Genomic DNA, 12,585 nt, shown 5'->3' on the forward strand with positions numbered 1-12,585 from the left:
AAATTGCCTGAATAGTACTTTCCGTATCATTTTCTGTACAAAATTAAATGCATCTTTTAGTACAGAGTGATTCTCTTGCCAGTAAACTCTAAAGGAGTGCGGACTGTGGAAGAACGGTCGCAATAAAACAAAAATTCGTCATCATTGGTATAAATGGTAATTGTTTTGAAGCTTGGCCTACACAATGATTTCGATCATTTTTGGATATAGCATTGAGGATAAGATTTGGAACAACTTTTTTTTGCATGTACATGGCGGTTGGTTCTAGTTTCCAAAATTTTCGCAAAATAGTTCTGCTAATACAATAATACCGATATATTGCATTTGGTTCATATGTACGCGGTCACAGCTAGCCAGAAACACAGCTGAGTGTATCTGGTGGCCTCTTGCATATTATTTCTACAAACAGGACGCAGCGGCTGACAACAGTGATAACTAACTTTGTATGACGGGTGAACCAAATGAAAAGCGGTATTGAGTACATGGTTTTGATTGTGAACTCGAAAACTTAAACTGACTGCCATGTACACAGCGATTTAGAATTGTATATTCATACTTTAGAATGCAAATTTACACACTAAGATAAGTAAAAAATGTTTTGTAAAAGTATATTCTATGCACCTTAGTTTTCGAGTTGTGAACGATTGAATCATTGTATCATATATTCAACGGAGGCCGATAATGCATTATACTATGCCCGGCTAAGAAGTTGACCTCCGAAAGAAATTCAGAATCTCCTTTCAATAATCACCGGATAATCCTTGTAGACCCTCTTTCTCCAAATAAAAAATCCAGAAGTTAAATTGTTGTAGTTGCTACAATTTTCTAAAAATCCAGGATTTTCGACAAAAATGATGCATTAGATGAAAAGTAAGTTACATTACATTAGTTTACTACATTAATAAAGAAAAGTTGCCGGTTTTCTACCGGCAATTCTGACCCGTTTTGCAAACTTTCATCTCAGATTTGATTTTGATCTCGGAAATTTGTGCAAATTTTTGCTTCTTTTTCGATAGTGACACTAATGACGATTTCGACTGTTTTTGGTCTGGAATGCAACATATATTTTAAAGCGATAGTCTATATTCCTTCTTTTCTTCCTCGATGGAATTTGATGCAACGTGATTGTAGTTAGTTGAAGATGCACGATGTATATATTGGAAGCAAATGTAATATATATTAAAGGCTAGTCCTCGGCACAAATCCATAAAATCACAAAATAGATTAAGTCCTTTGTGACTATTCCTAAAAATCTCAATATTAACGCAATTTTTTTATTTACCTTGAATATCCTTTCTATAAACAAGCATAAACTAATAAATTGCACACCACATTTATATTGTACCACTATTTTGAATTTTAAATCACGTCTAACGACTCGTAAAAATTCGACATTACTTCTGCATTTTGTTAAAATCATGAGGAATTATAATAAAGACGGAAAACAAATGCAGAATACAATTGCCATGTTTTAGAAATAATAACGTCACCGAGATTTTTCTTTTTTCAGGACAATAGCAACAATAGTACGTACTTACTGTAAAAATATAAATCTGTAACAATTTGAATACAAAATTGCCATTTTATAATATTGTCTGGAGCTGTCTTTTACAACTTAGATTTTTAATTCAAGAGTCTGAATAAATTTCATAATACATGTATTGATAACTGAAATGTCTCTGATTTTTGTTAAAATTATTTACGCAATAAGGTAAGAGAAATTGAAAAATGTGACTTTTAATGTTTGCCTCTAAGTCAAAACATAAATTGCCTTCTGATATAAGGTATCAAACGCAAGTTGAATTAGTTTAGGGTCACTTTTGACTCTTGTATTCGGCTATACCCTTTTTCGTTTGTATTAAGATAGAGAAAATTGTATGTGTAAGATGGAGAGAAAAATAATTTTATAAAAGTTTAAATAAACCAAACGTTCGCTTATGCTATCTAAGTAGTTGGAAACGACTGTAATAATCTTAAATTAGCTTTAATGTTGAATTAAAGGTGAAAAACCGCATGTGTGTATGGTGTGCAACAAGGGGTTCTCGACATCCAGTTCGTTGAATACGCATAAACGGATTCATAGCGGTGAGAAACCTCATCAATGCCTTGTGTGTGGTAAAAAATTTACGGCTTCCTCCAACCTCTATTATCATCGCATGACACACATCAAGGTAAGTCCTGTATAAATGATCTTTGATCAGAAAAAATAAATATTCTCATAATGTTAATTTTATATCAGTATCATTTTCATAGTTACAGAGTGTTCAGTAAAATATAGAAAGTTACATTTACTTACAAATAAACAATTAGGTTGTGATTATATAATTGAACGAAAATTCTACTGTTTGACCAAAAACGGTCGATTTCTGAAATTTCAAGGTTATAATTTTTTTTTTAATGCAATTATATAATTTTTTTTTAATATCCTTATACAGCATAAGAAGACAAATTTTTACTACAACCGAGAAAAACAATATACAAAAGTAAACAAATTTACAAGTTCTGTGACATCTTTTTTCGTAGTGTTAATATAAAAAAATCTGAGAAAACCGTTACACACAAAATGAATACGTGAGCAATTCTGATCAAAGTTAATAAAAAGTTTCACGTTATTTTAATACAACTTGAGCGTGTAACTAGAATCAGTAAAACTACTATAATACGAGTACTTCATTAAGAAAAGTTATATATATATATATTTGTCATATCATCGCAATCTTCATGAGGCAAATTTTGAAAATCATGTCCCCTTTAATCATTAGAGTTTAGAATAAGTTTACGTTTACTTAAGACAGGTGGACAGACAAAGAACACAGACCGTAAACGCTTAGTATGATATTGCGAGTAATAAGATTATTGGTCTTTATTTTATGAATTTTACGATAAATGAACAAAGGTATGCTACATTTCTTAAAGATGCTACATCTATGCTTTTATATCATGTACCATTAGATATTCGTGGATTAATGTGATATGTGATATAAACATGACAGTTGTCAGTCACATTCTTCACGTCTAACAAAACAAATTCTTGATAGAAAATTTCTAGATCGGTAAATTAAGCTTGATGGAAATGTAACTTATAGCCACTTCCCTCCTCATACTTTATACCGATAGATCTTGTGAGGAAAACTAAAGGAAGACGTTTCAGAAGACCAACATTCAACACGAGAAGATATAGAACAGAGAATAATTGGAGCTTGTGCTGCTATAAATAATGAAACTATCGAAAGTTTATAATAATTGTTAATTAATAATTTTAGAAAATACATAGTTATAAAGGAACATTATTTCGAACACTTAATATAATAAATAAAAGAGTAAGAGACAAATGTTTTACAGATGTATTTACTATAATGACAGATCTTCCAAAGATACTTATAGAATAATAAATATATTTATTTACATTCGCAGGTTAACAATCGTTGCTCTTGAGGTCTATGATCTTGATGAAAATAAATTTTACGCTTAATTTTAACTTTGCAAGTCAAAGATTATTTCAAGATCATGTCATACACATGTCTGAATGTATGTCACATATTTTAACATCAGCTACAAGATGAAATAGAGAAAAATATATATTATATAGGATAAACATCAATGACCTAAAATACTTAAAAATATGACCTTGGCACAACGATATTTCATGTACTGTATCAATTTTTTAAAGTCACACATAAGGGATATATTTAGGTGGCAACCATTAATCACCCTTGGATAGCCGGTATATGATGTGGACTCGTATTGTATTTTAAATGTTCTCTATTTCGTTCCATGTGTGAATGTGTTCTATTGTGTAGAGTAAAACTTCGGTATAATATTGTCTCTAGTATTCGGAGGTACAACATAAAAAACTTCTGGTAAGGAAAGAGGGAGAATGTTTATGCTTTTTCTCTCAGCACCTAATATCTTTTTGTGATTCTCATAAATCAATTTTTTATACCTAATTGTAGAAAGATTTACAGTCAGATTCAGGCACGTGCGGTGTATAATATTCAAGAATCCCAATTAATGGTCTCATAGATAAAGAACTGAGATTCTAAAAAACATGAGACATTGTATGTTCGCAGGGGGCCACGATCATCCAGTTTCTCTTGCTGCCCGGCGTGATGAGGACCACGCCCGGCAGCAAAAGTTCCTCCCCTTCAATTATCATCAGAGAACAGCGCTCACCCATTCAGGTGGGGCACATCTTCAGGATGTGCTACACCGTATTTTGGTCGCCGGGACAATGTCAGCACCTTGTTGCTTCCTTTCGTATACAGTGCAGATACTGTCCAAAATAATAGAATAAGAAATAAAGAATAGCCCCGACATTTCGCTAATCAGCGGGAGTTAGGCCAACTGCTGTCACCGTTACAGCAGTATGGACTTGATGCTTGAGGGTTTTAATCTGACGTCTTGCCAGGACCTCCCCAATTTGCAGAACTTGCAGCGGCTTTTGTAATAACCCACATGCGAGTCCACGAGCAAATCCAGTGGGAACAATCCTGACAGGACGATCGCCCCCTCATAGGACACGATCCTATAACCGCGAACAATCCTTAAGGCCAGCAATATACAATCTCTTTACTAGCCAAAAAAAAAAAAAAAAAACAATAGTCAAGTTATCAAATTAAAAAATGCGTTAGTAAATGCCCTTTAGTGACTCCCAGTGAACCAGGTGTTTCGGTCCATCGATAAACGTGGCTCCCCCTCCCCTATTATAAGGGAATGGTTGTTGACCACATCTCTGAGCAGAAAGGGGTCAAGACCCTCAGTGATCAGGGGCGCTCAGGGTTAGAGTTTATAGTATTCAACACCTGGCGTCGGATCTGGATACACGTGGACAATAAGTCCACGATTTCATCCAAACAAATTTATATTTTATTATACTGTTATGTATATATAAATTGTGTTTTTACTTTTCTACTATGAAATTTCCACAAACAATTTCTATTATTTCGACCTATATTCCTTGTCTCCCTTCATTAATTTTCGCTTTATTTTATGGTGTCATAATATGTGTAATTTCTTAAATTTTAGTCATTCCTTAATATTTTAATATAAATAATCAATGAAATATCTGAATTATTAAATGTTTTATGTGATATTGTTATTTAAAAAATGAGAAAGATCAAGTATAGAAATTATATTAAACACAATGTACTTTATAAGTAAACATTTAGCAATCCTATTCTTTAATACTATTTAATTTAATAGAACGTAACAACCGCGGAACAATAATTAATTTAAAAAATTTGTCTTAAATTCATAAAATAGAAGCAAAATTACAGATTTTTATCGTCGTCTGGCTGTTTTGTCCCACTGTGCGCCGAGGACGGCGGTTTCTGGCCCGTCTACTGCTATGGCGATCCATATGTATGCAAATGATTTACAAAATGCCTTATGTAGAAAATTGTTTTCTCTGGTGCACATTGTAAATTTACATAATGATAACTAACGCTCTGTATAAACTATGTTAATCTTCAGGGTGAGGCACCTAAACAAGTCACCTAAATGGCTTATTTATGTTCCATAAAATACAGAATTATATTTTTTCTCCTGACGATAACTTTTTTTAATTATTTCATTATATAGTCTGATTAATATCTTTAGTGAAAATACGTTTTCATGTTTGTTTTGCAGGAAAAACCACACAAGTGTTCCCAATGCTCCAAATCGTTTCCAACGCCAGGAGATCTTAAGAGTCACATGTATGTACATAACGGACTATGGCCATTTAGGTGCCATATTTGTAGTCGCGGTTTTAGTAAACCTACCAATCTCAAGAACCACATGCTACTACACCTTGGTAGATGTTCCAACAAGAAGATCGTCAAATCTATTTCTGACTACTAACCAAGTGAAAGAAGTCTTCGATATTTTAAACTGTCTGTCAACAAAGTCCAGTTTACCCATTATGTATGTATATGTTCGCTGTTAGCTAACATTATTCCTCTTAATAAATTTATACTAAAATTGTTCTTATAAATTCACAGTTTTTCATTCATTATCTGCTTATACTACAATTCAAAGAGATGCTTTCAAAACTGATATATAGTACGTTACAACAATTATATATAAATGGTAAAATTGTATAATATTCTGGTAACCTAATTAAAATAATTGTTTCATTTATGTCAATTTATATATTCTATTTAGACGTACTATTCATTTTTCTGATCATATAACGAATAAAATTTATAATATTTTATTGGCGTTTGTGGAACTTAATGTATATGAATGTTTACAGAAAGTTATATAATTGTTTAATGTATCCACCATATGATTAATCGAAATGTAAAGAAAACTGAATGAAGTGTTAATAAAACAATTGTTTTTTTAATACAACGAAGATCAAGAACTGAGGAATAATTTTAGATGCATCACTGTATGTTACCTAGCATGCTTATAATTAAGTGTCAAGATTTAAATAAAAGAAGTTAAATTAAGAAATTAATCTCACGACGGGTAATCATAAATTGATTAATATTCATCATTCCTTTGTTCTTTAACTTGCTAAAAAAAAGTAATACTGTTTTCATTTCGTTTCGATAATATTTGTTTATCAATTACTGCAAAGGACACATGTACTTCTTTAATAAAATTATATAATATTTAAACATATTTTTATTCTTTCAAACCATTCAAAATCAAAATGATCGCCTTCCAAGAAAATATTCCTCACATTCCTTGAGGCAACAGTAAAGTTTTCGTTCTTTAGATCTTTCACTTGGTTGGGTACGGCTTTTCGAATATTTTCAATTTTATAGCAATGACAACCTCTAAAATAATGTTCAATCATGAACTTTTTAACAAATTAAGTTAATTATAATTTATGAAAAGTCCATAAAAACTGGATCTTTACTTTAAATATAGTCAAAATTTTAAGATTGTAGCAACTATAACACATGCCGCACGGCCTGATTTCCAGAACATCGAGAACGATCGAAAGCTGGCGGGGTGCGTAAACAACGGCATGTGTCACTCGAAGGATCACAAACTGTCGAGAGCGTTCCACGGTACGTATTGCGAACGCACAACAGGAAAAAGCCAAGCCGATCGGATGTACCCATATAAAGAGAGGGTTTCCGATCGCCCAGACAAACTCACTCAGGATCGTTCGAGGATGGCAGTACGCTCTGTAATCGTGAACCATCGCTATCGATGCTTTATAATCGCGAATCATCTCTGTTGTAATAAAGACTAAGTACAACTGATTCAACCCGTCACCATTATTTCTAAAGAGAAAGTTAATCAGTTTTTAAAATATCACAGTCATCGGTTCAAGAAATATCAATTTTTTTATCGCGGGTAGATTTCCCCAAGCTTTCTGAGTAAATAAGGAGGGTTTAGTGGGACTCCTTTGACTTTTACAATAGAAAACCTTCAGTGTACAGCGACCTGTTTAGCAGTGCGAGTATATTACATAAGTGCAAAGTAAAATTCAAAGATAAAAAATGCGAGTGTAAAATTTAGTCTTTGTAAGGCTTGTAATATATGGAAAAGTGAGAAGGATGAAATGATAAGAGATTATAATAATTGGTATGAAAGCTGCAAAGATAAATATACCATAAATTATCTTGGTAAGATGAAAATTGATGCCATCACAGAAATGTTAATGCGGTCAAAGGAGCTACATAGTGTGAAATACGTTGTGACAAAGTAATCAGCGAGTTTACAACTTATTATGGTTTAGCGATTTGTCGACATCCTGATTTTGTCAAGAAGATGAAGGAAGCTGTGTGAACCACATACTACAATTTGACTTTCACTGATGAAAATCCACAACACATATATTGTCTCCCAGACAATATATACTGATGCAATGCAATTCTGATGCAAATGGTGAAACTCCCGTCCACTATCCGCGCGGCTATTATCTTGTTTCTGCTCTTGGGGGAAGAGAACCGAAAGTATTCCGTTGTCGGTTGAGAAGAGATGACTCGTTTATTCTTGACCGCTTCCGATCTTCCAAGGGGAGTGAAGGCGGAAGCACGGGGCCTTCCACAGCCCTCGCCGTCCCACTCGCGTTTGTGTCGACGGTCCGTGACCTCCTTTTACGACATTACACATTTACAGAAAGAGACCACGGTCGACCGATTCCTTTCGCTGCAGAGCATGGTCCGTACTACGCCCGGTAGCGAAAAGTTCCTCACGATTGCTCTGACCAGGACATAGCACTCACCCGTCTAGATAGGGCACACCTCCAGAATGTGCTGCGCTGTGTTCTGGTTCGCGGAACCTTGTATGGTGCAGGTATCGTTCAAGGCAACCATTCCTATCACTGCTACCATGCGACAGTCCTGGCGCTTCAAGACCTCCTCGCACTATCTTGTCAGGACTTCCCCCCACTCGCGACTATTGTAGTAAGTCGCGTGAGAGTCTATTCGTAGCTTCAACGGGGGAGGGGGAGGGAGTTAGTCCAGACAGGATGATCGCCACCTCATAGGACATGGTGCTCTTGGTTGACCCGCAATGCCAGCGGCTTGTGCATCCAGCGTAGTACTGTAAAGAAGCGGCTAAGTCGCCCGTCCATACGGAGACTCCATACAGGGCCACCGAATGGACTACGGCCGCATCGAAGCGACGAACCTGATTGTTTGGATCCTGCAAGTTGGGAGGAACCGGCTCAAAGCACCGACTATACTCTCCAACCGCGGAGCCAGACACCGAAAAGGCTCTTTAAAACGCTAGTAACTGTCGAGAATTAGGTCCAAATATTTTATCTGGAACTTCACCTGGATGTTGGCTTCACTTACCCGGACTAGGTGGGATAACAGTTCCCACTAAGGTGTGTGGATAGCCAACACCTCGGTTTTGTGGAGAGCCACCTCCAAACCGATCACTCTGTTCTGTTTAACGACGCAACCGGCACCGTACTTCCCTCGTCGAATAGCTCTCCATCAGTCATTTTCGACGACCAACACTAACGAGTCGTTAGCATAACTCGTTAAGATGACGTCGTTTGAGAAGATTTCGGCCCGTAGAATGGTATTATAACCAAGGTTCTATAGCAGTGGTCCTACCATGGAACTCTATGGAATCCCGGAGTATACTTCTCTCCACTCAATCCTGTACTGGCTCGTCTACTCTATCCGCCTGTCACAGAGGTAGTTCTCGACCACTGACCTTACATAGTCCCAGGATTGGCAATGTCTAATGACACCGCCACCGCAGCCGAAATCTGAACTGGCACTTGGCCAGATCAAACCCACCCTACGACAAGTATTCGACGATGCAGGTTGCTAGCATTCGTTCTAACAGTCTTCCCGCCTCGTCAACAAGACAAATAGGCCGGTATCCGAAGAGTATCTGAGAGTCTGAGGATTCTTTTGATCAAGACTCAGGCGCGACCGGGCACATCATCCGGACCGGAGCGGTGTTTTTCACCTCGAGCCTTTAGATAGCCGCAGCCATCTTCTCCATGGTAAGCCACAAAGATGTGATCTTGTACACGACAGGAAAACCATCCAATGTAGACTTTTGCTGACTTGAGCAGAGATAGGACAGTTTTCTTCGTGGCATAACTGTTCTGCATCTGGGCAGAAGTCGGATTCCGGCATTAATGGTGTTTTTTGACATCGCCAACACCCTATCCTGAAAGTCAATTAGGCGGGGACTCAGACCATGGAGTCCAGAACTATGTAAGGGTAGTGATCGAAGACTACTTCCGCAACAGGTAGATAGAGCAATCGGGCGAATACAAGCTTGAACGGAGAAAAATGTACTCCGGAGTTCTGTAAAGTTTCGTGCTAAACCCAGTGATATGAAATTTTTTGCATGACATTGTTCTGCAGCCGAAAGCTTTTCAGACGGCGTCAGTCTAATGTATTATACCGATGATACGTTACTACTGGCCATCGGTAGCTACTGGGGGAAGGCCGTTCGGCTGGCGAAAGACAGTGCTCGGTGAGTTATCGAACGGGTCAAGAGGATCAAATTGGAGGTCGCGCTCCATAAGACTGAAGTACTAATATACGTGCATCTCGATGACAGCCGCTCCTCCCTCCTGATGCGAGTAGGTGAAACCAACGTCAAAGGGAAGTTCCAGATAAAATATTTACGACTTATCCTCGATAGTAACTAGCGTTTTGAGAGACATTTCCGTTTCCTGGCCCTGTGGTCGGAGGATATAGTATGCTTCCCGGGCGGCTCCTTCCCAACTTACGGGATCCAAGCGAGCAGGTTCACCGCCTTTACGTGGACATAGCCCGTTCAGTGCCTCCATCTGGGTGCCCGCATTGATACTGTTGATACTGTATTACAACAGTAGTTGCAACTTCCGTAAGCGGGGGTAGATCCTAGTTGGACGCGAAGTGAAGGTCTTAAGCGCCAGTGGCAGCAGCAGCCAGCGTAGCCCATCGCTGGCCATTGGGCTGTCCGATTACTCCTGCCGAAATTACTAGGTAGCGGATTTGGTTGACTCATCTACCAAATGGTACAGGTGCTGTCCGGGCTTGATTGCTTTGTGCTATATCTACACCTTATAAGATAAGAAGCAACGACCCACTACTTGCATTGTCTCAAGGACTAGAACACGGCATAGCAATCCTGAATACGTGCCCCCTTGGGCCAGTGAGCTTTGTGTACTGGTGGGTGCATTTGGGAGTGAAATCTCGCTACCGGACGAGCCATGACCGTGGTAAGAGCCATATTCGGCTGCGAGAGAGAATCAATGACTATGGCCTTTGCGGAAGTGTAATATCGGTTGAACATGAACTCTTCGGCAGAATCCGTTAAAGATGGCCCTAGTTGGTCGCCTCGCACCGGTGCTGCAATCCCCGAGGTAACATGGACGGCCGATACGTGGCGCACGCCGGACCGCGTCAAACGTTAGATTAAGGAAGAGGGAGAGACATCCGATGTTATACTATCTACAGTTTCCTCCCAATATCGTGCGAATGAGGCCACTGTGGATGGTTTAGTCGGTAGTTTCTGCAACCGGCAACCTCACACTTCCTTTAAACCTGCCCTAAGCGATCAAGGGAGTCTTTGGAATCCCCCCCCCCCCCCCGTAAGGAAAAAAAACAAAATAAAGAAGCAGCCCAGGTTTAGGAAAGCCTCTATTTTTCATACTTTGTCTTTAATAGGAGAAAAAGAGTGAATGAATACGAGAGTAGTCCCAGAAGTACTCGACCTAACGTATAGTGGAAGTTGTTTGAAAAGAATGACTAAAGGAGAAAGGATTGACCTTATAAAGCTTAAGTTTAAAAGTTGACAATGCTACATTGTTTAGTATTTGTTGGTAGCCATAAATAGTGAATGCTCTCAGTGAATTTGTAAACATGGAAAAAATTGGTTATCGTTATGTGATGCAATACTTTCATTTGAAAGGCCTCACTCCAATCGATATCAAAGTGGAGCTAGATTCTACTCTGAAGAAGTCTACTCCTTCGTTTACAACAGTAAAATATTGGGTGACTAAGTTTAAACGAGATCGTACGAGCTGTCAAGACGAACAGTGCAATAATTGATCAAATTAGGCGACTAGCCCTGAAATGGTAACAAAAATCCACAAAATGGTATTGGATGACATGATAGACATATCAAAAAGTGCTGTACATCGCATATTGACTGGAAATTTGGACATAAGGAAGCTGTACGCAAGATCGGTGCCACGACTACTCACAATGAAATAAAAACAGCGCCATGAGGATGTTTCAATCGAGTATTTGGCGAGATTTCACAGCAATAAAGCCAAGTTATTACGTCCATTCATAACCATGAATGAAACATGGGTCACACCTGAAACGAAGGAACAGTCAAAACAATGGACTGAAAGGGAAAAAGCGGCTTCAAAAAAGCAACGACAGTTCTATCTGCAGGCAAAGTCATGGCGTCAGTTTTTGGAATGCGCGTGGGACAATTTCCATTGATTATTTTCAGAAAGGAAAAATAGTCAATGGTGAGTATTATACGAACTCATTACAGCATTTGAATAATGAAATCAAGAAAAAGCGGCAGCGGTTGGTGAAAAGAATTTGTTTCATCAAGATAATGCATCAGTTCACTTTAATGAGTTAAAGTTCAAATTACTTCCTCACGCACCCTATGCGCCAGATTTAGCCCACCTTGGATTATTTTCTGTTTCCGAACTTGAAAAAATGACTTGGTGGTAAAATATTTGCAAACAGTGAAAAGATGGAGTCTGCGGTTGATGCTTATTTTGCAAACCTCAACTGTTCTCACTATAAACAAACTATCGAAACTATTGAACATCGTGGGGAAAAGTGTATTGATCTAAAAGGAGACTATCTAGAGAAATAAAGATATTTTTTTTTCAAATTTTTTGTTTTCTTTGTTAGGTCAGGTACTTCTGGGACTACCCCCGCATATTGCGCTTTAATGGCGATTGCAAAATTTGTGGTGAGAAGTGTGGGAGACAATTACCAACGATGGAAATGATACAATGAACTATAATTGGAAATAAAATTTTAGATCTAGTTGATTAGTATAGGAAGAATGAAGTAAAGGAGCACAAAATAAAGGAAAACGAAATAAAGATCATTTCTCTTATTACTGTTATTATTATTAGTATTATTATTATTATTATTATGCTTATTATTAATTATTTTTATATCTCCAATTTAAAAGACAATT

The 12,585-nt window shown here is 37.5% G+C and overlaps 1 protein-coding gene across 1 annotated transcript in view; it reads left to right on the forward strand.

Annotated features, from left to right (window-relative positions):
- Positions 1 to 5,841, forward strand: part of LOC143143407 (uncharacterized) — a 64,271-nt gene extending 58,430 nt beyond the window's left edge. Inside the window, exons 5-6 of the mRNA XM_076304589.1 lie at positions 2,002 to 2,171; positions 5,629 to 5,841. Coding sequence (XP_076160704.1) covers positions 2,002 to 2,171; positions 5,629 to 5,841 — 383 coding nt within the window. The remainder of the gene's footprint in view (positions 1 to 2,001; positions 2,172 to 5,628) is intronic.
- Positions 5,842 to 12,585: the final 6,744 nt, after the last annotated feature.

Source organism: Ptiloglossa arizonensis, chromosome 2 (genome assembly GCF_051014685.1).
Source record: "Ptiloglossa arizonensis isolate GNS036 chromosome 2, iyPtiAriz1_principal, whole genome shotgun sequence".
NCBI classification, from domain to species: domain Eukaryota; kingdom Metazoa; phylum Arthropoda; class Insecta; order Hymenoptera; family Colletidae; genus Ptiloglossa; species Ptiloglossa arizonensis.